The 27,766-nt window shown below is 46.2% G+C and overlaps 1 protein-coding gene across 1 annotated transcript in view; it reads right to left on the bottom strand.

The window, feature by feature from the left end:
* PAMR1 (peptidase domain containing associated with muscle regeneration 1) overlaps positions 1 to 27,766 on the bottom strand; it is a 97,510-nt gene that overhangs the window by 41,062 nt on the left and 28,682 nt on the right. Inside the window, exon 3 of the mRNA XM_045291007.1 lies at positions 21,642 to 21,770. Coding sequence (XP_045146942.1) covers positions 21,642 to 21,770 — 129 coding nt within the window. The remainder of the gene's footprint in view (positions 1 to 21,641; positions 21,771 to 27,766) is intronic.

The following is a 27,766-nucleotide window of genomic DNA, read 5'->3' as shown; positions in this document are numbered from 1 at the left end:
GGAGAGGAAATGTTTTGAGAATGATGAGGGCAATGAATGTACAAATGTGCTTTACACAATTGATGTATGTATGGATTGTGATAAGAGTTGTATGTTGTATAAGCCCCTAATAAAATGATTTTTTTTAAAAAGAGCTGTAAGAGCCCCTAATAAAATGATTAAATAATTAAAAAAAGGAAAAAAAAAGAAATCCCTACGACTTAAAAACTACTTATCTAAATTGTCTTTAAATGAAATGATGGCTTCCATGTGAAGACAGATTCTAGCATGCAAGCTGAACGCTTTTACAAAAGCAGTTTGGGCAGATGTCTTTTAGGGCTTATGGAAAAAACAAATTTTTGATCACGTATACAAATAATATTCTCTACCAGGGGCTGGGCAAACCTTGCTCCACGGGTCAAATATGTCCCACTGTCTTTTTTTTTTTTAAGTAAAACTGTGTTAGAACATAACTATGTAAATTCATTTACATAGCGTCATGGACATTTCACAGGACGAAAGCTGTTATATGGCGCATCTAGCCTAAATTATTTATTATTGCTTAATACATTTTGCAGGAAAAGGTTGTGGGCTCCTATCCTGTACTCAGACCACGCAGTTATATCCAGTTAACACCACGGGGGGGCGGAGGGGCATGAACATAAGCCACAGCGCCACAAGTGGACACCGCTGCACAGGACAATCATGATAGAACTGTTTCCACAGAGTCCGAGAAGGAGTGCAAACTCTACTTGGACAGGCTGTCAGACTGCGGGCTTGTGTTTCTTTTGTTTAAACTGTTGTCAGTTTGTCCAATAAGCTGTCCTGGTGGAGTAGAAGATTTCACATTGGGCTGCTGACCCTCAAGGTCAGCTGTTTGAAACCACCTGCCCCTCCGAGAGAGAAGGATGAGTCTTTGTGCTTCTGCCATGATGTCCAGTCTCAGAAACCACGCAGGCAGGACTTCTCTGTCCAGCGGGTCGCCTGGAGTCCCAATGGACTCGGCGGCAGTGGGGTTTTTGTTTGGATTCTGAAGTTGTACATTCACCTCCCCACTAAGATTTGAGGGTCCCTGTGCTCCTCCCACGGGAAGTGTCCTCTTTAGTTTCCACTGGGAGCGCCTGCTTATACAGCCCATCCTCCATCCTGCCTCCCTCTGGGGCTCTGGGCTCCTTGCCCATCCTAGTCCTTCCATAGTCTATTGGTGGCACAGCAGCTGAGATCACCTTTCAAATCAGTAAACCAGATTTCATTTTTCTTTTTGTTTTTTAAGTTGCCATCAATTCCGCACCACCGCAGGGTGACTCGCCGTGTGGCAGAGTGGAACCATGCTCTTGCAATGGTGGCATTTTTTCAGAAATAGATAGCCAGACCTTACTCCCAAGACACCTCTAGGTGAACTAGCACCTCCAACTTCTCAGTCAACTGCCCGGCAGAGGAATCGTTTGCCTACCCAGGAATTCCCAGGCCTCCCTCCTGCCTTGATCGGAGCTACCCAGTGTGCACATGCCTTCCGTGACCTTCACGACTGCCTCTCCTCCCAGATATACCTTCTGCCCGACTGCCACTCATCGGCTGTTCCTGCCGCTCCAGTTCTGTGCCCACGCCAGGCTGGCACTTGCTGTTCACGCTCAACCCCCGGGGCACCATGCCTCCCCATCTACATGCAGCCGACTCCTTCCTCTGGGAAGGAAACTCGGCTTCCCAAAGGATCTCTGGTGATGCAGCGGCTTAGTGCTGGACTTGATCGTCTCACTAAAATAGACCTTCACATCTCCCCACTCATTATCATTACTCTGCTTAAGGTGCTCCCTCATGCTTTGCACCATTTAAAATGATCTAGTTTTCATATTTCAACCACACACCCCTGTCAGTTTGCCACACTGTGGTGGCTAGCACGTTGCTGAGATGCTGGAAGCGAGGCCGCCCATATTTCAAATACCAGCAGGGCCACTCGGGGCCCATATTTCAAATACCAGCAGGGCCACTGGGGTGAGCAGGTTTGGGCGGGGCTTCCAGACTAAAACAGACCAGGAAGAAAGGTCTGGTGGTCTGCTTTTAAAAAGCAGATATTTCAAGGGTCCCTCACAGGAATGAGATGAGCCCCTTACTGGAAGATCAAGTTCAGACCAGGGGAGGGGAGCATCTACAGTTCAGAGGAGGCACTGACATTTCTGTTGGGGGGTATGGTGGGTAAATGGGAAGGGGTGCTGAACAATAATTTTAGGGGAACGAAGGTGAGAATAAACCGAGTTTTATATTCCTGGGTAGACACTTCTAATATGTTTCTACCCAACCCTTGGCGAAACACCGCATGGACTCTAGGCACTATGATGACCTTAGACACTGGCCTTACAGGGACCATAGCATCCCCCAAATGCCACACCACAAGGACTTGACATGGAAGTCTCACTGAATGAATGGGGCCCTACCTCAAAAGTACCTGTAGCCCTAAGCGTACTGACATTCCCTGTTGAGAGAGGAAGCAAAGGATGCTTCCACCCAAGACTGTGGAAATGGCGGTTGTTGGACCGTGTGTGGCACCCCTGATTTAGCGGGTGTCCAATGGAAGGGGACCCAGAACCACCATATATTTTAGTATGTCAATGTTCCCCTTGCATTCATATACCAGGTATTAATCTGATAGGCGAGGATCTGCCTTTGTAAGGAATGTTACAGGAAATGTCCCTCTAGCTGCGCACCAACCCCACCCTCAATGTGAACAGAGCTCCATCAATTAAGAAATCAGTCTGTACAAAGCAACAACTCACAGATTGCCGTTCACAGCTGAACCATGCTCCAATAACCTCCTCTTCTTAACAGTACCTTACATTCTATGCCATGGGATACATTATTGATGTTATCAGTGAAATCACCTTATGCCCCAGAGGGATGGTTGATAATGTTTCTCTTTTCAGTTTTTCATTTTGTTGTTGTTATTTGTCATAAAAGAAAATGTCACTGCTAAAGTAAACCAGAGTCGTTCATAACGCACGGAAGAGCAGATGGATTCTGGGCTCCCACTTCTAGCCCGAATCCAAAACGGTTAGTTACTATAACATGGCCCTGCTGCATACTCACTGTCATAAAGAGATCACTGAAGGTAAGGGTGTTACAACAAAGTGTGGTGCCCGGCTATCAATTGGAATAGTGGCTGGGGTCTTAAAGCCTTGTATTCAAATACGCAGCCATCCAAGTGAGGCATCAACTAAGTCCACATGGAAGAAACACACCAGCCTGTGTGATCCAAAGATGACAATAGCAAAATCCAAATATGATAAAGGAAAAAGAGCGTAAATTGTGAGCATCCAATTTGTAGAAGGGCAGTAGAAGGCTAGGAAGGGCAGTCCGACTCCAAAATCCATCTCCAGACTACCTAGTCACGTTGAGCCTCTTGACTAGCAGATCCCCTGTGGTCAAAGCCTAGGGATGAGAACAGCTGTCTTATCAGACAGAATTGTCAGCTTTGTTATGGTGGATTGAACCACAGGGTAATATTCGTGGTCAGTTGACCTCCTTCTTGACCCAAATCTGAATTTGCCCTAGGCGTAAATATTTCTGGCTTGTTCCACAATAGAAATTTCTTCTCTGACTTTTTAATATTGCTGGTGATCTTGTCCTTCTCACTCTTTATTTTTGTTATCTTTATATTATTATTATTTCTTTCTGTTTCATTTTGGTTCTGTTTGTTTATCGTTTCTGTCGGGTTTCCCAGTTTATGAAACACAGAAGGTGAGGATGCACAGAGACAATACCTGATGCAATCATTTATTGGGGATTTTTATTGCTCCATCAATAAAATCCTGATGGACCACAGCCAAACACTGCCCTACACACTTGCTTTGGGCACACCATCAGGAGGGCTCACCTGATGGAGGGGAACGCTGTGTTTGGCGAAGGAGAGGGCCAGTGAGCGTGGTGGACAACATGGGCTGGGACAACAGTCCAAACATGGTAGTGATTGTGAAGACCACGCAGGACCAGGCAGCCTTTATTTGGGTTGACCAGAGGTCACCATGAGTAGGAGTCAACTCAAGCAGATATCGATCTATTTATCTTTCACCTAGCAATCACCTGTCTACCAATCCATCTGTGATCTGATCATCAATCATCAATCACCTATCTATCTGCTTATCTATAAATCATCTATCATCTATCTATCTATTTACTATCATTCATCTACCTGTTTATCTGTCAATCATCGCTCTATTTCTCTCTCATATGCCTGGAATGATCCCTGGCATATAATCAATACATTCCATATGAGTGAATAATCCAATAGGAGCCCTGGTGGTATAGTGAGAAAATCACTGGTCACCTAACCAAAAGTTTGAACTTAGTGTCCCCTCTGATGGATCAAGATGAGCTTCCAAAGTTTTACAGCCTTGGACTCCCGTGAAGCTGTTCTACTCTGTCCTCTGTAGAGTTGCTGTGAGTCAGAATAAGCCTGACGGCAGTGGGTTATTTATGTGCTGTTTCCTTGGGGGGTGTTTATGTACTAGCAGTACCAACTAGTACTGACTGCTGTGGTTAGGTGCCATCAAGTCGGTTCTGACCCACAGAGACCTTATGCAAGACAGAAAGAAACACTGACCAGTCTAGTTTAATCCTTACAAAAATCCCTAGGACAGTGGTTCTCAACCTGTGGGGTGTGACCCCTTTGGGGGTTGAACGATCCTTTCACAGGGGTCACCCAAGACCATTGGAAAACACATATTTCCAGTGATTGTAGGAACCGAGACACCGCTCCTCTATCATCTCCAGGCGGGTTCACGTACGTGCAGATCTGCTCATCTGGTGAGAAAAAGCTATCTCAACCTTCACACTGACGTTGGCTTTTTACGCATACTGTCGAAAAATGTGGCAATATAGTTTACTGTTGTTATAGTCAGACTGTTACCCATGCTACACCATGCTTCAGGACAAAATTTCATTATTTGTCTTAAAAATAAATATTTCACCATATATAATTATATATTGTTTTTGTGATTAATCACTATGCTTTAATTATGTTCCATTTGTAACAATGAAAATACTTCCAGATATTTACATGACGATTCATAATAGTAACTAAACTCCAGTGATGAAGTACCGTTTCCCCAAAAGTAAGACATTCCCCCAAAATGAGACCTACTTACAGTTTTACCTCTTGCTGAAAGACATCCCCCCCGAAAATAGGACCTCCCCGAAAATAACCCCCCCCAAGCTACCATGACTCTGGACTCTGGACCATAGCGGCGGGCACTGCCGCGCAGCTCACTGTTGGCCACAGCGCAGCCAGAGCAGACAAGAAGTGCGAAGTCTCTTTTAATAAAACAATAAACAATAAATGTGTACCATATTCTTCCTCATGGAAAAATAAGACATCCCCTGAAAATAAGACCTAGTGCATCTTTGGGAGCAAAAATTAATATAAGACACTGTCTTATTTTCGGGAAAACAGGGTAGCAATGAAAATAATTTTATGGTTGGGGGTCACCACCACAGGAGGGACTGTCTGAAAGGGTCTCAGCATGAGGAAGGTTGAGAACCACTGCCCTAGGAGTAAGTACTTGGGAGGGAGAAGGGAGGTGACTCCAAGGTCACAGTGGGGGGCAGGGCTGGGGGGGTGAAGTGAGAAGGTTCTGTGAGGGAGGGGCTAAGAGCAGAGACTCTGGAACAGCTTTGTCCTCAATAACTCTGCAGCCTTAGGCTCCTCAGGGCTCCCGGCCACCCGACTCAAGGGGGAAGGAAAGTCGCACTACTCCATTTGATTTGCGGAGGCTGAAAAGAAGATTACCCAGAGGAAGTCCTTCCCAGAAAGAGCGAGACATGTTAGCTATTGCAGAAAGCAGTGACAGAGTAGGGATTTGAACTTGGAGCTGTCTAGGGCCAACAGGTCCTGACTGAGATGTGAAACTAACTGAGGAGCATCCTGACTCAGTCTCTTTCCACGCCATTCTGAAGCAGGAAGGTTTTCCAGCCCCTAGTGGGATCTATTTAATCTCTGGTCGCCCCCGCCTTCAAGTGCACGTGCCTGCTTCCTGCACCCCTCACGGGCCTCATCGCCCCCCTCTGCCGCTCTGCTGCAGGAGTGTCATGTGCTCTGCAGGGTGTACGACCAAAAAAGCCTTCTTCCTGCACAGCCCTCGGGATTGGCGGCTTCCCAGCCTGCAAGGTGTTAAATCCTGGTTCCCTCAGTGAGCCTCCTGCTGGGGAGCCCCAAGTTAAAACCAGCAGCATAGGCTGCCAGGCCTGCTTCCGGTGTTGTCTCTCCAGATGGAAGCAGGAATCAGGAAGCAGGCTCCCTGGGGCCCTCCCCAAACCCATGGGAGCAGGACTCATCTGCACTCAGGCCTCCTGGGAAGGGCCATTGGAGGCCTGGCCAGCTGCCCAGCCTCCGCTAGAGCCCCACGAGGGGCTGGCCCAGCATGTGAAATGCAGGGTGCCGGGTGCCCGAAGTCCTCAGGCCTCTTTCCTTTAAAATCATGCACCCTCCCAGACGGGGCAGGCAGAGTTTGGCCCCCGCATGGGGATGGCTTCCAACCAACCAGAGGCATAGAGGGCCCTTCTCGGAAGTGTGCTTGGGGGAAGGAGAGTGAAGCAAAGAGGAAGAGGAGGGAGGGGCTCCCTCCTCCCTATATCAAGGGCCTCCTCCAATTCCCAGTCCACTCCGATTTGGCCTCAGGGTGTCGTAGGGCCCGGGGGTGGGGGGGTGGGGGTGGGGGGAACAGGGCAGACAAATGACACCTCTCTTCCAGGGCAGAACAGTGACCACAGCTGCCTGTCCCTGTGAAGAAAGTGCCACTGGCCAACCAAGCAGGTGGTCCTGCGTCTGAGAGGCCCAGAAGGAGTGCTCAGACAGACGCCCTAACATTGCCTGCGGTCGGAGGGAGACTGTGTGTGCTCGCACGTGTGTGCGCGTGCTAGCTGCATGGGCCCTGCTGAGAGAGGGCTGAGAGGCAATCTTCATGAGTTTCTGAACCAGCAAGAGAGTGGGAAGGTTCCCCAGAGACACCTTCAGCATTCAGACAGAAACCCCGTCTTCACCAGCATGGTGGGTGGGGAGGAGGTGCCAGGAACGAGATACAACACGCCGCTGACAAGGGAGGGGTTGCTTGTTCTGCGTTGGTTTTGTTTAGTGTTAACAGTTTCTCTTAAAAAGAAAATACCCAAGCCATTGGCATCTAATCCATTCCCATCAATAGTCACCCCACTTAGGACTTCCGAAGTCAAACATCTTTCTGGGAGCAGGCAGCCTCCTCTTTCTCCTGAGTTGGGCTGAGGGGTTTGAACCACCAACCTTCTGGTTAGCAGCCCGATGCTTCCCCCACAGGGCTCCTTTAGAAAGGAAGGACGGAAGAGGAGCATTCACACAGAGGCACCAGCATTTTCTTCCCTCCTTCAACCATCACTCAGGAGACAGCTGCCCAGGGTTGGGGTGGGGGGGTGTCAGCCTGGGGAGCCACGTGCCGCTGGAAGCTCAGTTCAGACGTTTGTGACCTGTGTCACCCTAGAAGGAGCCTTGGTGGCAGAGTGGCTAAAGTGCTCCGCTGCCAACCAAAAGGTCAGTTCGAGTCCAGCAGCCTTTCTCTGTGGACGAAAGAGGAGGCTATTTGCTTCTAGAAAGATTGACAGCCCAGGGTCTCCAGCACAGTCCCACATTGCCCAGGAGCTGTGAGCCAGAATCGACTCCAGTGCTGTGGGGAGGCCCGAGAGCTGCCTACACATTCAGAGGCTCCCTTTCCTCATTTGAATATGAGAATCACACTAATAGCACCCCCTGGGCTTTAAGGACTAAATGAAGAGAGGTTGGCCGGACAGCACTCAGGACTGTGCCCGGCCACCTGGAGTGCTCGCTACATGCGGAGTCCAGTGCTATTGCTCCTGAGTCCTGTCGGGATCTCAGACACGGACGATGGCTGCCAGTCACCGGGACAGCCCAGTGTCTGAAACCCAGCCTCTGCAGGACTCGCTGAAAGCCTCATCTCCTGCCTGGAGGGAAGCCTCCATGCCTCAGGTCACAGCCCCGACAGCAATAGCAGGGCGGCCTGGAAGATGGCACGAGTCATCCCATCTGTCGGGCCAAAAGGACGCTCTTGCTCTTTACTTGGTAGGCGCCCCTGACCATGCCCTCCCTGCTCAGGTGAGCCCTTTCCCACAGGAGCTAAAGAGCAGGCCCTCAGGCAGGCACTTGGGATGAGGGCTTCAAACACCTCACACATCAAGAGGCAGTTTCCACGTAGTGCAGCGGTTCTCAACCTGTGGGCTGTGACCCCTTTGGGTGGTCGAAGGACCCTTTCACAGGGGTTGCCTAAGGCCATCAGAAAACACATATTTCCTATGGGCTTAGGAACTGTCTCCAGGTGGGTCTGCCCACATGCAGATACGCCCACAGACAAGTACCCAGCATGAAGACTGTTACCCATGCCACACCATGCTTCAACACAAAAGTTAATTTATTTGTCATTAGAAATAAGTATTTTACAATATAGAATGACATATTGTTTTTGTGACTGATCACTATGTTTTCATTATGTTCAATTTGGAACAATGAAAATACATCCTGCATATCAGATATTTACAGGACAATTCATAACGGTAGCAAAATTCCAGTGATGAAGTAGCAACAAAAATAATTTTATGGTTGGGGTCACCACCACATGAGGAACGGTCTGAAAGGCTCATGGCCTGAGGAAGGTTGAGAACCACTGCTGTCAAGGCTGAAATCGGGTCAAAGGGCTGACTTCTGAATGTGCATCTTGGCTCCAGTACTTCCAAGCTCTCGGACAGCTCAACGGTTGGTCCATTTCCTCGGCTCAGGAGGGTGGGATGAGGATGAAAAGAGTCAGAACATCAAAGTACTCAAGACAATGCCTTGAGGCAAAACCCAAACCCAACCCCTTGCTGTCGTGAGACTCTAGGATGGAGGGGAACGGCCCCCTAGAGTTTCCAGGCTGTAATCGGTCCAAACCTGTAGCCGTAAAGACCCCATGTCCTTCTCTCACGGAGCTTCGTGGGTTGGGACTGCCCGCAGTTCAGTTGGTGTCCAAATGCTTTGACCACTGCATCACCAGGGCCCCTCTGTCACCCTAAAGGGGGCTTGAAATTCAAATTCCAAGAGTTCAAGGGCTCTTGCTTTGATTTGGTCTCACCCCAGCGTCCTGTACCTCCATGACCACAGAGCTGAAAAACAGACCGTGAGGCTTTGCGATCACTAGTTTTGGATCGGCAAGACCCATCATCCTCCGACCTCCTCCTTTCCCCCTCCTCGCTCCACGGCCATTCACTGCGGAGGAGGACTCAGTTGGGAGGATGGTTTCTGCTGTAGAGACTCTTCCAGATTGAAGGGCCACACGCTCATCAAGCAGCTCGCCATCCCCCCCTTCCCCTGCTCTGTCTGCAGCTCCAGCAGCTGGGCCCAGTCCAGAGGCCTCCTGGCACCTGGCTCCTTCAGGAAGAGCAGACCCCTGTGGACACGAGGGCTGGTCCATTTCAGGTCCATAGGTATTTGATGGTTTTAACGTGCTCGGTGATTTTGTTGGGCCTAACTAGTATTTTTTTTTTTAACCAGTGATTTCTTATTATTTCAGCAGGAGGGAAGGTCTCTCTGGTCACCGGCATCCTAACCAGAAGCCAGCGCTGATGGCTGAGCACTTTGACAACATGTAATCCTCGGTAAAGGTTAAAACAGTAATTCCCTGGAGTCCCAGGCGCTTCAGCACATAAAATATAAAATGCTATTTATCATCCAGTGTGGGTTTGAGGAGACTGCCTCTGCTATAAACTGTCTGGTTTATATTCTCTTGTCTCTTAGGAAATTCTGTTTCACCATTTCCCCTCTCCTATGCTGTTCTCCTACAAAGAAAATAAGAAAAGGAGTTTGTTTTGTGGCTCTGGCTTGGTGATGCGTGTAGCTGCCCCCATGTGTTGGGGACTTGCACTCACTAGAGGAAGGGTTGGCGACATGGTTGGGTAGGTGCTGGACTGCTAACTGCAAGGAAGGCAGTTCAAACCCAGCAGCTGCTCTTCCAGGGAAAAAGGAGGCGAACAGCTCCCATAAAGATGGACAGCCTCCAAACCCCTAAATAAGGTTGCTATGCGTCAGAACGGACTGGATAGAGATACATTTCTGGCTTATCCTGACTATGTACCAGCCTCCAGAGCAAGGGACTTCGGATAGTCCTTCCTGTCACCCTTACAAAAACCTTCGGAGGACTCTCAGTTACCAGTCCCTTTTCTAAATAAAGAAACAGAAGCGTCCAAAAATCGAACAACTTTGTCCAAAGTCCCGGAAAGAGCAGAGATTCAAATCTCCGTCCTATTGGTACCACCCCCAGGCTCTAACCACCCTTAGCTCCAGGCCCAGGGAAACCCAATAGGGCTTTTTGTCTGGGCAGCTTAGCACCCACAAAAAGCAGCAGTCAGTTGGGAAGATGAGCTAGTTTTCAGTCACTTCACCCTAGGTGGTCCTGTACATCCATAGCCCAACCCCGGGACTCTCCCCCCACCCGTTTTTCTCTCAGATTTGTTCTTGCTCATTTAATTCTTCTCCCTCCTGGTTTTGGCCCCAGGATCAGCTTAGACGCATCCTCCTCCTCTTCCTTCCCTTCCTCCTGTCATTATTCCAGCCTGGAAAACATTTTTGGACATGGCTTATGGCCAAGTCCTCTATCCCTCTTCCTCGGTCTAAACTATGACCAAGAAGCTAGCATGTATTAAAGGTGTGTAACCTCTCCCATCAATCTTCTGTCAGCCGGGCAGCTTTCCCTACCTACTGAGATTCCCTAGGTCCTTCTGAGACTGGCAGGTGAGGGTTACTGCCGTGATAGATGGGGTGTGGCATCTCGGGGTACTCACCAGACCTCGTCGCCATTTTTGGTGACGACGGAACTCAGTTTAGGGCCAAGTTAAATAAATACCACTCGGGAAGTCACAGGAGGTCAGTCAAGGAAGTTTTGCTTAAAAACGCAACTTCCCAATGTATAGAGCCCAATGGGGGGAAAGCCTTCCTTCTGATGTAAAAGCAGTGCCTCTCACTGCCAGCCCCCAGATCTCAGCTCCTAAATACCACATCCCACTCAGAGGAACCAGCGTCTCTCAGAGAAATGGCTGGTCTCAGAACAAGGGCGTGGGGTGTCAAGTTGACCTGGGAATGTGCTGGACACTCAGAAAGCAAGGATGTGCTCCCCAACTGATGGGTGGACTGGCTGAAGGGACTCACTGGCCAAATCCTGGGCAATTTGAATATTTAAAGAGTGATGAGAATAGATTGTGGACCATGGGAACTATCAACATCCTTCCTTGATGTCAATAAAGAGAGAAACTGAGAGGATAAACTCAGTGGTGGAGCATGAACGTAACTGATGAATCTAGGTGAAATGTATATATGATTGTCCTCTTCTTTCCACTGTCTGATGATCTGATTTTTTAAAAATTACACTCACTACCATTGAGTGCATGCCAACCCAAAGCAATCCTAGAACAGTAGAGTGTCCCGGGGGGTTTCGGAGACTAGCTGCTATTCTACTGGGAGGACAAAGTCTGGACTCTCTCCTATGGAGCAGCCAATGGTTTCAAACTCCTGACCTTTTGTATTACAGTCCAATGCGTAACTACTACTTCACCAGGGCTCCTACTTTAAAATTATAAGTCAGAGGAAAGAAGAAATAATCCGTTCCTTTCCCTTGCCTGGGCATTTTGAAATTACTCAGCCTAGCACATCTTTCCAGGCCAGGAGGGTCTGATGGAGACCACTCCCAGGTTCACTGGCCTCAGGCCTTTCTCTGGATTCTTCTGGTTAACATAACCTGCCCATGGTGTGAGTGAATAAATCCACCAATCACAGAATGGATTTTGAGACTTCCGTGCTTTAGGTTGAAACTGATCATCACCAACATTGACAAGGACGCTAGCAAATGAAAGTTCTTCCGGAGACTGCTCAGTGCCGAATGCGCCATAACTGGAATGTACAAACCAGCGCAGATCCTTTCTGGCATTTACTCATCACTCCTCCTCCATTCTTGGGCTCCCAAGGGGGGTAAAAATGCCAAGGCTCTGCAGATGGTACCCAGCGGGGAGCTCTTCTTCAGGATGAAAAGGTCTGAAAGGATCCCTTGGGCGCCATCTGCTGGGTCAATGCTGGCACTGACAGTGGTTGCAGCCTCAAGCTCCCAGGGAACACAGACAGTACAGGGCACAGTGCAGGGTACAGAGCAGGCATTCAGCAGTGAACTGAATTTCTCCCTCTTGTGAACTCCCCTTATACTTCTTAGTGTCCGTATGAGGTGTGGGAACAGCCCTGATTCTATAAAGGTGTTGCATCCTCCTTGAGGTCTCATCGCTGTCCCCTTAGGAAGCACTCCGTAAATGCTGTGGCTCTGATGATGTGTGGATGTGGGTAACTGAGCTGAGCATGTATAACTGAACGGAACTGACTCAGAACCAGATGTGACCGTCATCCTCCTTTTCCTTAGTCCACAGCACTGCCCACATTCCAGTATCTTTAGACCCTTCTAAGCTGCCAACACCTACCAGTGCCCAGCACTTACAAGCATCCATCCAAGAACTATTTTTAATGAATGAGTGAATTACTGAATTAGGGAGTGAGCATGTTGGCCTCAGCCAATCATGCTGTCTTTGAGGGTGGCCATCCAACCTATGACTGCCATCACTAGTCTAACCACGGAGATCTATCTATCTACATCACCATGACACCATGGGCCACTTCTGAGAGCATCAACGTAGAAACCCTATTCTCGGACACAACACCCACTGCTTTCTCTGCTCCGTGAATTTGATACAATCACGTCTCATTTCCCACCTCAGTGAGACCTCCAGGGCTTATTCCCTCTCCCAGATCCTTGTGACTTCAATCCTCTCCAGTCTGGATCTCTGCCTCAACCCTCCTGGGTCAGTGAAATGGCAGGCTGTATCCACTCTGTGCATCACTGCAGGCGAGCACTGCCCACTGTCTGGATGCAGTAACTGCGTGGCCTGCCCATGAGTTTCGGCTTCACGTAGTCCTCAGACTTGTGTGAACATGCTTTAACTTATCACTCGCTGGTGCCTTTTCGTGTTCCCTCCATCGCTGTCCCTATCCTTCTTGAACTCTCAAGTCTCAGCCTCTCTCCCATTCCTGCTCACAGGAGAGGTCCCATTGACTACTTCTATCAGACTGTAGAAGGCTTTTACAGAAACTCACCAATGGGAGTTAGGGTCGGACTGTGATTCAGAACAAGGGATCTGGAACCACGCAGCCTTGGGTTTCCCTGAACTCTGTCCTTTCTGTGTGTGTGCTATTAGGGAACTGAACTTCACATCTCTAAGCCGCAGTTTCATCATCTACAATATGGTAGCAAGAACTGGACCTCCTGGGAAGGGTGGTTGGAGTGACCAAACAAGGCCTTGCCTGTCAAGTACTACACAGGGAATCATCTAATAGCTGCTCCATTAGCTGGTGCTGTTATCGCAGAAAGACCATGCATGACTTGACCCCAGTCTATCACTCCAACACCATCACATACCCTTGCTCTTTCACCCACATAAAGAAAGAACAATGATCCATCTGATCCAAAGCAGTAGACGAGTACAAAGTTACGGTCTATATTCCAAAGATCAGTATAAAATCTAAAGCTGTGTATTATAATTCTAATTCATAGTCAATAACTAATATCACACGCAGCTTTATTTCTGGATCACCTACCAGTTTGTCTATTGAAGAACATATAAACTCGCCCCCATCAAGTTGATAGCATCTTATATCAATTCTATTGGAGAGACCAGAGCTGCTTCTATGGATTCTAAGACTGTAGCTGTTTATGCAAATAGAAAGCCTCATCTTTCTCCACTGGGATAGCTGGTGGCTTTGAACCGCTGACCTTTTGGTGAGCAGCCAAGTGTGTAACCCACTATGCTACCAGGACTCCCGAAGAGCATATAGGATAATAATTATTATTACATACCACAGAAGTTAAGCTTTTTTATGTGTCAGATGGAGTGAATACTAACCACCTCACATCACCTCATTTAATTCTCAAGGCAAAGTCATCACCTGAGTAGCATTCCTATGATAGAGAAGGGTGCATTGAAACTAGCAAGGCTAAGTGACTTGGTCAAAGTCTCATTGCTATTGAGCAGCAAAACTATGACTGACTCAGCTTTGTGTCCCTCCCGAGCTCATGCTCCTGATTATTACGTGATCTAGTTTCCAGAGAACCACTGCCAAAGGAAGGCCAGACTTCAACCTTGCAGCTAGTCATCCTGGAAGATAAGCTACCAAGCACTCCAATTCCAAGAATTTTTGAGGCTTAAAGTCTGCGATGAGAGCTGATGTTTTTTTAAACCAGTTGTATTCTGGATCATTTAACTCCTGGGTTTACTCTAAGGTCTAATAACCCCCTTCTCTTCCAAGTAGACTCGTGGTGACCTGATAGGATGGAGTAGAATTGCCCCCTGTGGGTTTCGGAGACTACAAATTTTTATAGGAGGAGGATGTCTTTCTGCTTCAGAGACACTAGAGTCTTTTAACTGCTGACCTGTGGGAAACAGAAAGATTTCTCCCAAGTTGTCTCCCCCAAATATAACCCAGACTTGGCGGCTTGCTACACGTGGCAGATGATTATACACTTGGAGGTCAACAGAAGTAGGTCAGGGGTTATTCTCCTTAAGGGTTGTCAGCCATCTAAAGCAAGCAGTCACCACTATTTATCCCACAAGTAGGACCCACTCCCTTCTGATAAGGATAGTAGTTGACTGTTTCCTTGTAGGAGACCCCAGAGAGAGGAAGCCCACCCAAGAGTGACCAAGGTTAGGCCACCACCATGAGTCTAGGGTCCACCCATCTTGTCATATGTATACCTCTAGTCCCTCCCATTCCTATGTCCACACCCCTAGCTCATCCCTGTCATGCTTATGCCTATCATACATCCCCTTCCTATGATGTGTATGCCTATTGAACTGCCCCTTCCTGTGACATGTGGTTACCTGTAATCAGGCCCCCTGAAGGAGTTATAAGCCTTGGTGAGCAATAAACGTCTCTCCAGCTCGCCGCAGGAGGACCACCAAGCGGGGCTGAGGTGACCATGCTACCATGAATTGTGTCTGACTCCATTACTTCAATCTCTCTTCTATCTCCCATGCTCTCTATGCCTTCACTGTACTCTTTACTTAGCCACCGCGCCACCAGGCATCTGCTGCTGTTCACTCTAGCTCTGTGAAAACCATGGCATTCCTCACACATTGGTTCTTCAATAATATCCCACTTCTGTAGACTGAGTAAAACTGCTCATATTGTAAGGCTGGCCTGAGCCTCTGACTCCAATAGGAAGCGTGTAAACTAGACTTAAGGAACTAATAGCAACTTGTATATTGGCCGCTTTGGGATACAAACTCTTGAAGGAATATTCATCAGTCAGGAGCACTGCAGAAAGGAATAATATTAAACTGAGTGAGAGATGAGCTTTCCGCTCCATTTTCAAGGAAACTCAGAGAAGACTCTTTCAAATCAGCATAAGGAGTTCTTGGAAACCAAGTAAGTCTCAAAAATCCTCCTTCTCTTGGCACCAGCAGCAGGTTGGCAATTTGCTGTGAAGTGCAGGAACTAAACTCAATATTCAAGAAGTTCACCAATAGAATTTCACATTTCAACTGCACTACAGAAACCAATTCTATTCAAACTATTCCAGAACACAGAAAAGAAGGCATATTCCCTAATTGATTCTGTGAAACCAGCACAGCCCTGTACTAAAGCCAGGCTACAGCACCAATCAAAACCATTGCTCACGAATACCCATCATGAGCGTGCATGCAAACATTCTGAACAGAACTCTAGCCAACAGAATTGAGCAGCCTCTCAAAAAGCAAGACAAAACGCACCTCATGATCAGGTGGGATTCATACAAGGGTGCAAGGATGGTTGAACATTAGAAAAGCCAGCACTGCAATTCATCACCTAAGTAAAACAAAGAATCACACGGCTTTCTCAACGGATGCAGAAGACACAGTTCATATAATCCAACACCTTTCCTGATAAAAACTTTCAGCAAAATAGGAACAGAGGAGATATGCTTCAACAGAATCAAGAACATAAATGCAAACCAAACAGCCAACATTATTCCCAACAGAGAAAGATTGAGAGCATATTCTCCTTAAGAATGGGAATGAGACAATGACGCCTTTATCACAATTCTTACTCAATGTTCTACTGGAAGTCCTAACCGGATCAATGCAAGCAAGAAAGGGAAATAAAGAGTTTCCAAATTGGAATAAAAGACGTAAAATACCCTCATTTGCAGATGCCATGATCCTATGTATAGAAAATCCCAGACATGCTACAAGGAAATTACTGAGACTAATAGAAGAATCACGAAAAGTGGTTGGGTGAAAGATCAGCCAATACACAGTAATCAGTTGGGTTCCTCTATTTGTATAAAGGGACTCTGAAAAGAAAATTAAGAAAATATTTTCATTTATAAAAGCCCCTAAAAGGTTGAAATACCTATGGAAAAAATCTACATAAATGGAAAAGCATTCCATGCTCATGGATTGTAAGACTTACCATTGTGAAAATATCAATGCTACAAAAAATGACTATAACTATAATACAATTCAACTCCAAATCCCAATAGCATTTTTTACTGAAATGGAAAAATTAATTTTCAATTTTATATGAAAAGGGGAGGAGGCCCTAAATAGCTAAACCGTTTTGAAGAAAAACAAAATAAGAGGCCTCACACTTCCTGATTTCAAAACATACTGTACAGCCATGGTAATAATAAAATTTAAAAAGCCTGATATTGGTTCGATAACAGAACTACAGACTAATGGCAAAGAATTCAGAGCCCAATTAATTTATGGTATCGATGAAGAATATTTAATGCACTACCAAAAGAATAAACAAGCCACTTGGAAGTAGTACAGCCAGAACACTCCTTAGGACCAAGAAGGGTAAGACTTATCTCATGTAGTTTGGACACAAGACCAAGAGGGACCAGTCCCCAGAAAAACTTGTAAAGCAGAAGTTCAGTGAGGTTGTTAGTTTATTGTGCCAACCTGGCCGATAAACACATGCGAGGTTAATTTAAGGGCAGAGGGATAAGTGGCTCGGTGAGCCTCGCCTTTCTAGTTCTCGGGTCTCTTGCTTTGTGATGGTCGCACCAGGGTGCAGCTGCCTTAGCCAGTTCCCTGTTTTAGCTTGAGAGGCTGACTTCCTGCAAGACATCCCCAAGGAGAAGCCACATGGACCCACCCTGATGCAGCCCTGTGTGCTGGAGCAGCCGTGTGGACACCCCTGCCAGCACTGAGATGCTGACACATTCGCTGATTTGGCTTTCCTCCTGCAGTCGGCATCATAGTGTGTGTTTTGTGAGATGGAGGAGGACTTTGTGGACTGGTGTTGGACATATGGGTTAATGGGTTAATGTTGGACTTGTGGACTTGGGCAGCACTGGGTTGGAATGTTTTCTTGATGCACATCTAACCTTTATCTAAAACTCTCTCTTATCCATGAGTTTCTGTGGATTTGTTTCTCTAAAGTTCCCAGACGAACACATTCAGCGACAAAGAACGCCCTCACTAAGACTGATGGACACAGTGTTTGCAACAATGGGCGCCAACATGGAAAGCAGGTGAGGAGGGTGCAAGACCAAGCAGTACTTTTCTCTGCTGTCCATGAAGTCACGATGCACCAGAACTGACTTGGCAGCACCGAACAAAGACAACAACAATGCACAGCTGACCTTCACCAAAGGGCCAAGTCCATTCCATGGGGAAGAAACCATCTCTCTAACAAATGATCCTAGCAAAACTGGATGGCCTCATGCTGGAAAGAACATCAGGGTTCATAGTCAATGCCAAGTTGTAATACTGTCCGAAACTGGACCAAGGACCTAACTGTTAAAGCTAAAGCTATAAAGCACCTAGAAAATAACACAGGACCCAAACCAGCTGAGGTAGTCGATTACTACATAACTATCATTAGATTATCAAATTAAAACATGCGCAGACAGAAGGTAGATAAGATAGCTTGTTCTGTCTTCGTTAGATACCACCAAGTCAGTTCCAACCCAAAGAAATTCCCTGTCCAATGGATCGAAATACTGCCTGGTCCTCTGTCATTCTCACTTTTATACTCGAGTTTATTGTGTTAACTACCGTGTCAATCTTTCTCATTAAGGACCGCTCTCTCTTTTATCCTTTACCAAGCATGATGCCCTTTCCAGGGAAGAACCACGGACTGCCAGAAGAACAAACAAATCCGTCTTGGAAGAAGTACAGCCAGAATGCTCCTTAGGAGCGAGGATGGAGAGACTTTGTCTTGCATACTTTGGATATGTTACCAGGAGAGACCAGTCCCCGGAAAAATTAAATAACTAGCAGCTCCTAACAATGCAGTAATTGTGTGTACCAGAAGTCATTACTATACAAGTAAAAGCAGAATCCACAGACTGGAAAAATATTTGGCAAAGACATATTACATAAGGATCTAATCTCTGAAATATATAGAAAACATCAACAACTCAACCACTAAAAGACAAACAATCCTACCACTAAAAGGCAAATAAACCATTTTTTTTAACTGGGCAAAGGACACAAGCAGTTCACCATAAACAAGATTCAAGTAGTTGACAAATACATGAAAAGATGTTCATGATAATTAGTCACTAGAGAAATGCCATCTCAGATACTATCTCCCTCTGTAAAATTTGCAGTCATCAAAAAGCCAGAAAAACATCAAATGCTAGTGAGGTTGGAGGGGGATTGGAATGGTTTCCTGTGGCTGGCGGGAGTGTAAAATGGTACAACCCCCACAGAAAACACTATGGTGTGACATCAAGTACTAGAAATAACAATGCCTTATAATCCAGCAAGCCCACTTCTAGTTCTATATCCTAGAGATGTATGAGCAATGACACAAATAAACACATGCACAGCTAAGTTCATTGAATCATTATTCAATGAATGAATTGATAAATTAGGGTAAATACACAATGGGATATTACACAACTAAAATAATGAGGTGTCGGAGAAACATTTTATAATGTGGTCATGATGTTGAATGAAATAAGTCAATTACCAAAAGACAAATATTGTGTCACCTATTTTTTTTAAAACATTTTATTAGGGGCTCATACAACGGTTATCGCAATCCATACACACATCAATTGTGTAAAGCGCATTTGTACATCATTCTCAAAACATTTTCTCTCCACTTAAACCCCCGACATTAGGTCCTCATTTTTCCCCTCCCTCCCCGCTCCCCCCTCCCTCATGAGCCCTTGATAGTTTATAAATGGGTATTTTGTCATATCTTGCCCTGCCCGACGTCTCCCTTCACCCACTTTTCGGTTGTCTGTCCCCCAGGGAGGAGGTCACATATAGTTCCTTGTAATCGGTTCCCTCTTTCCTACCCATTCTCCCTTTACCCTCCCTGTTTCGCCACTCACACCACTGGTCCTATAGGGCTCATCCGCCCTGGATTCCCTGTATTTTCAGTTCCTATCTGTACCAGTGTACATCCTCTGATCTAGCCAGACTTGCAAGGTCGAATTCGAGTCATGGTAGTGGGAGTGGGGAGGAAACATTTAGGAACTAGAGGAAAGTTGTATTTCTCATCGTTGTTACATCGCACCCTGACTGGCTCATCTCCTCCCCGAGACCCCTCTGCAAGGGGATCTCCAGTGTCCTACTAATGGGCTTTGGATCTCCACTCCGCACTCCCCCCCATCATTCACTATGGTAAGATTTTTTGTTCTGATGATGCCTTATACCTGATCCCTTCGACACCTCGTGGTTGCATAGGCTGGTGTGCTTCTTCCATGTGGGCTTTGTTGCTTCTGAGCTTGATGGCCGCTTGATTACCTTCAAGCCTTTAAGACCCCAGACGCTATACTTTTTGATAGCCGGGCACCATCAGCTTTCTTCGCCACATTTGCTTATGCACCCATTTGTCTTCAGTGATCCGTTCGACACCTTGTGATCACACAGGTTGATATGTTGTTCCATGTGGGCTTTGTTGCTTCTGAGCTAGATGGCCGCTTGTTTACCTTCAAGCTTTTAAGACCCCAGACACTATATCTTTTGATAGCCGGGCACCATCAGCTTTCTTCACCACATTTGCTTATAGAGAAAGAGGAAGCACAGTTCTTTGACGGTCATTGTGGATGGGAGGGAAAGGGGAGAGGACTTGCTTCTAGTGAGGAGACATGACTTTGGATCATGATATGAAAGGTCAAATAAGGGTGCAGTCAGCAGGACTTGACCAACATAAGCAGCGACACTAAGAAGCTCCCAGACAAGGAAAAGGAGGCATTTCAGTAATGCCAGAATATTCAATTTTGTAAGAGCAGCAAAAACAACCAAAAATACATATGTGTGGCTCCATAAGTCGACAGGGGTGTATGCATGGGTATAGAAAGGCATATGCGAATAAGCGCATATGGAGGTCCAGGTGTATCCTGTCACAGAAATAATGGATGCGCTTATAAAATAAACAGTATCGCCCAGGAATAACGTGCTCTCTAAAACAATGAACTATAGGCAACCAGCAGTGGTACTCAACCTTCCTAATGCAGGACCCTTTCATACAGTTCCTCATGTGGTGGTGACCCCCAACCATAAAATGATTTTCGTTGCTACTTCATCACTGTAATCTTGCTCCTGTGATGAATCATCATCTAAGTATCTGACATGCAGGATGTAGTTTCATTGTTACAAAGTGAATGTAATTAAAGCATAGTGATTAATCACAAAAATAATATGTAATTATATACTGTGAAACATTTATTTCTAATGACAAATAAATGAAATTTTGTCTTGAAGCATGGTGTAGCATGGGTAACAGTCTTCATGCCAGGTGGGCGTACCTGCATGTGGGCAGACCCGCCTGAGGACGGATAGAGGAGCGGTGTCTCAGTTCCTAACGCCATCAGAAATATGTGTGTTCTGATGGTCGTAGGTGTCCCCTGTGAAAGGGTAGTTTGACCCCCAAAGGGGTCACGACCCACAGGTTGAGAACCACTGTACCACAGGAAACAATAAACTATAGGAAACCAAGTCGGCATGTACCCAAAAGCAAAGAGGAAAAGGCAGGAGGGAAAGGGAAGCTAGACCAGGAGAAAAAGAGCAAGCAGAAGAGAAGTAATGAGCGTGCTGACACATTGTGAAAACTGCAACCACGGGCCCAGAGCAATTTGAATAAAAGTTGCTAACCAAGGCCTTCGTTTGTTGCGTGAACTTTGGCACAAAATATGATCTTATTTAAGAAAGAAGTCAAACGGTAGGACAATGTTTAAAAGTTAATGAATAAAATACCCTACAGTCTTAACATGTCTGAAGCCTGAGCTGCAGTGTGCTGCCCGAGGCTACCAGGCAACTGCTTCTGGATGGAACATAACGCAAATCGTGTGCAGAAGCCTTGGCTTCACTTAGGGGAAAGGGGAGATTTAAGACCAGATAAAATCCACCTTGGGCCAGCAAGTCCAAACCGAGGTCCACTACCCACACCCAGCCTATGGAAACATGCCTGCGTTATTGATCTCTCCCTTTACCCAGAAAGGCCTCGGGCCACAAGCTTTCCAGAACTCAGATTCCAGGGAGATAAACCCTGGTCTTTTGCAAGCGGAGCCTTGAAAACGGCCAATACTAGGAGGAGAGGAGGAGGGCTTCTCCAGCTGTCTACTTACGCATGCAGTCTCCCCCGTACCAGCCTGCCCGGCATTCGGCGCAGTAGATCCCCTTCACGTAGAAGTCATCGAGGGTGCCCCCCCAGGAGCCGTTGCGGCAAGTCTTGCAGTTTTCAAAGATGGTACAACCTGAAACATGAGCAAGAAACAGGGCGTTAGAAGACACTTCCAGGTTATGATGGGCTGCATAATAAAAAGCCCCACAAATTCCAGGAGGCCCCGAGGCCCATAAATGAATTGCAGTGGGTTCACTAGGCCTCCCAAAGAGTCCTGTCACTGGGTGGCTCCGGTGTAGGGGTGACACTGCCTAAGAAGGGTGAGAACAGAAGGGCCATCTACAAATTATTCGTGCAATCTGCCTCTCATACAACAGAGTGGAACCACGGTTGGAGGGAAACTGTGGGCGGGGCTTGGCACTCTCATTTAACAGGAGGATGAGCCAGGGCCCAGAGCTAGGACTCCAGCCGCGGAGGGTGCCGCAGCTCCAGGATGGCTCATCTAGGGAATCTGCGATTCCAACACTCCATTGGTTCTGTGATTTTTTTCTTTTAATCCCAGGATTCTATTACAATGGAATAGGAAGTATGTTTTTCTTGGTGTCAGGGTTTTTAGGTCTGTTCCTTGGGTTATTTCATGCAGTAATTGAGAAAAATCGCAGTGGACAGACCACATCAACTATGGTTTCTTATATAGGGCGCTCCACTATATTTTCAGTTATTAATATACCAACTTATTAATTTATCATCCTAGTTTTAAATATGAGAATAAGTCAGACCCACACGTTACAGGATAAGACAACAAAAGTAATAAATATTTTTAAAAGAATTAGGTATTAAGGGGCTTCCATGGAAAGCTATATCTGGACCCATGGCGGCTAGTTGGTTCCCACTGAGCTGCCCAACCTAAGGGTAGTTGCTCCAACCCAGCAGCGACTCTACAGCCTTTGAAAGAGGCTTGGAAGCTCCAGGGGGCAGTTCTTCTCTGTCCTGTAGGGTCACCATGAGTCAGAATCAATTAGATGGCAGCAAGTTTTCCTCTTGGGAGTGGGAGGCTGTGCAGTATGCAGAAACTGCAAGCTGGATACTGTCAAGCCAGAACACAGCTTGAGAAGAGTGTAAAATAAAAAGGAAATGGAAAAAGCACACCTATGGAAGGTGTGAGAGCCATTTAGAGAACTGAAAATTTAAGACTTCATAGCAATTTCCATTAATGTTTTGAAATTTTTCTTCTTCAAATTATGCAGTAAATATTTCAAGACACATTTTAACATATAGACTTATCTGTGGACAATTCATGTGAAATGCTTCAGAGGTGAGGTTACTCCAAGCTTCTTAATAAGAAAAATTCTAATTAAAAAAACGTTTCTGTACACAGCTACCGACGTTGTGCCATCTTAAAACAAGGCTGGAACATTTTACGTTTAGTTAAGGAGCTTGAAGGCGCGACAGATCCATTTTGGGTTTCAGATCCTTTGGCTCTCTGTTGTACTCGGCTTATTACCCATCAGTCGATTATGACTCAGGGTGACCCTGTAAGACAGACTTGAGTTTCTCCTGGGTCCTGAGGTGGTGAATCTTCGTGGAGCAGGGAGGCTCACCGTTCTCTTGCAGAGCTGCTGGTGGGCTCGAAGAGCCGAACTTGTGGTGAGCAGTCAAACACATAACCCACTACTCGTCAGGGCTCTTTATGTATTGTATGGGAACTGGCCCCTTTTTAAGATAACAAATTGGAATGGCCTGCTATTCACTTCGAAGAAAAGCCAAGTGATACTGGGAGAAAACTCCAAGTTCATGTAACTTACACTGTTCAAATACAGTGAACCCTCGTTTATCACGGTTAATCGGTTCTAGACCCTACCGTGATAAATGAAATTCCACGAAGTAGGATTCCTTATTTTTAAATCAAATATTTTCATAGTTAGAGCATAGAGGACATGAAAAAACACCCTTTAGTCACCATTACACTCGTATTACCCAATTTATTAAACGAAAAAGGAAAAATAAAGTAAAACATTTTGGACATTACAATTATCATTTATCATTTATTATATTATTTATGGCATCAAGCATGTACAGTATGAGCCAATCAGTGGCAGTAATGACAGAGCATGCGCTGTTACGCAAAAACCGCGATAGAGTGAAGCCGCGGAAGTCGAAGCGCGAAGTGGCGAGGGTTCACTGTATATCTTTGGATCAAAGGAGACCACGTGAAGTATAACTTGACCTAAATATTTGGTACAACACACACTACTTTAAATAAAGCCAACATGCACCTCCTTTATTTCCTGCTAGCTAGCACTACATTAAACTAGCCTGCTTTTTTATGGGCAAGTAGGGGGAAGGGTGGTAAAGGCATATGCTCTGTGTCTCAAAAACCAGAGCTGCTAGGCGAAAGCTTGCGCTATTGTGGCAATCAGCAGGCCAACTATATCCAGAAAAAGCCTAACACTTGACGCGCCAAGATGTGTGTTGGCCTGTGTTATCCCTTGGCCCTAAACCAGACGCATTGATCTTCTGCTTGAACATCACAAGATGAGATGACAAGTGCTGATGCTTCCATTTACGCCATCACTTTGGGTCCGAGTCTGTGATTGAAGAGTTCCAGCATTTCAAAATATTATTCAGTTATTCATTCATTTTTTTATAACTTAATGGTTTAAATATATTTAAAAGAGTTGTGCATTTCGCCTCACAATCCATTTTAGGCCTTTTTTCCAATTATTGTGTCTGTTAGGATTAGCTCCCTGTCGTACTCGAACGTCCCCTGCCGTAACTGAGAAAGTATTCTTACTTGTCTGTCTGAAACTAACTGGTCTGTCACAGCAGGATCTCAGTCCTCTCAGTTCGACTTTCCTCTTTCAATGGCCACCAGCCCCGCGGTTAGATCTGAAGAGTAAGGAATACGGCAAGTTCTTAAGGCTGTGAGCCTTCTCTCTCTCTCCCTTTTTAACATTTTAAACTTATTTGCTTGTTTTTATTTATTTATAACTCAAAGAAACTATTCATCTAGTTTATATATATTTATATATATCTGTATATATCTATCCTGAGTTTTGCATAAAGAAAACCATACAAAAAAAGATTCCAACAACAACAAAATAAAACATTTTTAAAAACCTCAATCCAAAAGGCATAATAAAAATAATAAGTAGAATAAGTTAAAAAATGGGTAAGAAATGGAAACAAATGGAAAGCATGGCGGCTGAATCCTTGTGTGCGGGCGGGGAGGGGGGGAGAGGGGAGGGGGGAGCTCTCTAAATGGATTTGGGACTTTCCTTGTCATCTAAAGCCTTCATTTATCCAACCAAAAGTTATCATAGCTACTAGATTTCTCCATTGTGTCAAGCACATTTGTACATTTGGTGCCATCATCATTGACACAATGGATGGATGCATGGATGGATTGTGAGAAGAGTTGTACGAGCCCCCAATATAATGATTAAAACAACAACAACAAAGATGCTAGAATTTCTCAGCTTTGTTCCCATGACTCTCATATGCCATCCTTTCCTCTGTGCAGAGATCCATAATTCTACCTCCCCAAGGCCCCCTCAAGGATGGCAGGTTCAAGCTCATGACTGTGAGAAAGCGATCACTTATGGCTCCTACAGGGAAGAAAGGAGGGGCTTGGAGCTAGGGTGACAACACAGACAAGCATGCTCAATGGATGCCAGATTTGATTTCTAGAGCAGCGAGGAACTGTCAAGTGAGCTAACGAGCGGATGGGTAAATAGTATACACAACGTACCGTACTCGCCCAAATGAATGCATGAGTTTGGTGTAGGGAGGATGATCACTACCAAGCCTTGCGGGCAGCCTTCTACGTGGCTATGTGATGTTGGGAGGACGCCAAGTGGACAGATCACCTCTAGGACGTACAGACAGGACGTCAGCGTGGGAGTGTGGAAGGAACCCAGGTACGGGGCCCAGGACCATGTTCTAGCTCACTCACTCTGTGCCAGAAGAGAAACAGTTTTCTTTCTTTTTTGGGGGGTGTGGTGTTTCAGCAGAAATGTCCTACTTCTTAATAAACATATCCCTGTGTTTAGCTATAACAACAAAATTGTTTTTCCCAAGCCTGGCTGACAAGTATTAATTAATGTACGTATGAGGCTAAGACGCTGGCCTGCTTGTCTTTGGGACCCTGTAAAGCGCTCCATGCAGCTCTCATCATTGCCCAATTACAATGATGCCTTCAGTCACGTGGTTTTGCCTGCACACCCTGCAAGCAGGCACGACTGCTCGCCTTCTGGCCAGTGTTTTGCTAGTCTCTGATTCTGTTAGGGTCTCTGCTTTAGTCAGCATTGTGATCATGAGTATTTGTGAACTTCATGCGAGAATGGCATGGAGGCAGCAGCGGATTCCCTCCAGCTTCATAAAGAGGGAGAGGAGAATCACCGTGACCATGCGCTAGAGGCTGATTCCTATACAGAGGAGGTCAGGGCTGCCTCGACCTTCCAACGTTTTAAAACTCTTTCTGACACTAGGGTCACAGCATTCGGCTTCTCTGCTGGGTTAAATCATTCATCCGAACGGCCACGAGAATGCACAGGCAATGTTCACAGTCGCTGAGTTCACTAGGTAGTAAAAGCTCACAGTTTGGGTTCAGGAATGCTCAGGTTACAGTTCTTTGATCAGGATGGCATCTTCTTTGCAGTGCCTCCAGCCATGCCCATGCCTTAACCTCTCTTGGTCAGACCCTTCTTTACAAAGCTTTTTAGCTGTGCTGATAAATGCCCTAAGGCACTCCTTTCTGCAGGAAGACTCCCAGCTCTACTCTTTTATTAGCCAATCTAGCTTTCCTCTGCCCCCCTCCCTCCCCCTTAAGTACTCCAAGGCAATCTACTCCCCCAGCATCACCTTTCTTGCTCTGTGGGCCAGGACTTCCACTGCTCCAGCTCCTGCCAGCCTGCTCCCTCTGCTGCTCCTCCGGCATTCCTTCCTGCCATCTCATCATGTCTGGTGCTGAACTCTGCCTCCTCGATCAAGGAAGCTCAGCACAGGACTTTCAGGTCCAAAGGATACACTCCACTTCTGGCTCTTCTTTCTTGACGGCAGGGAGGTCTTCCTTTCCACCTCTGGGATGGCTCGTTTTAGGCGTAGGGGAATGCTAAATCTGACCAAGCCGCTTGGTAGGGTTCCAGACACCTCGTTTTCAAGGTCCCACCTCGCAAGGGGGCTCTCTTATTTACATTGTTAGCAAGCTATCCAATTACCTTTGATGGGCCACAGGCACCTCATCATTGCATAGTCCTACAAAGACTACGGCTAGAGAGTTTGTATCAAGTAATTCATTGTCCTTCACTTGGCCAATCATTGTTTTTGGAGAATGAAGTAGGACTTAAAGAAAATGAAAGACAAAAGTCAAAATCGGCTTCCACTCAGATACTAATAATGCAATTCACTGCAGGAAGATTTTATAAAGCAATTTATTGTTAGTATTCATATCACTTCAGCATCCATAACCATATTTATCCCCCATTACTCCTTGATGAAAATTGACAGCCTGCATGGCCAAGGCTGCTGTGTGGTTTGATAAGGACGGAGACCCACGGTGGCGTGGGACAGTGAGATGCACCAACCCTAGTCTCCCCAATGCTTCTAAAAGTCATCCTCCCCACTTGGCAATTTGCCCTCTTGGTGGTCCTCTGTGTTAGGTGTCCAATTGCTTACTGCAAGGTCAGCAGTTCAAACCTACCAGTGTCTCTGCAGAAGAAAGATGAGGTATCTGTTTCTGCAAAGATGAACAAGTCCCAGAAACCCTTCGGAGGGGCACAATGAGTCAGAACGGACTGGATAGCAGTGGGTTGGGTTTGGTGTCACTGTGACAGGAGTTAACTTAGGAACCGCCCTCGAAGGCCTTGCCAATTTATCTCTCAGCACAAACACCATCAAGACCCCTCATACAAGCCACAGAGCCACGCCGGGGATTAAGATGAACGCGGCTATGTTAAAATGACACTAGACTGCTTACAGAATTGGGAGAAGGACCAAAAGACCAAGTTCAGAGCTACACAACTGAGAACACAGAGAAATCATGTGGCAACATTGGGCCAGGGAGGGGTCCCTGCTGTGTTGACCATGCACCAGACACTTCTAGACAGTACATCCACAATCCTTGCACCT

The sequence above is a fragment of the Echinops telfairi genome, unplaced genomic scaffold, assembly GCF_000313985.2.
Source record: "Echinops telfairi isolate 266 unplaced genomic scaffold, ASM31398v2 ScPeMD7_60;HRSCAF=208, whole genome shotgun sequence".
Lineage (NCBI taxonomy): Eukaryota > Metazoa > Chordata > Mammalia > Afrosoricida > Tenrecidae > Echinops > Echinops telfairi.
The sequence above is the reverse complement of the archived record's forward strand: the minus strand, read 5'-3'. Positions and strand labels throughout refer to the sequence as shown.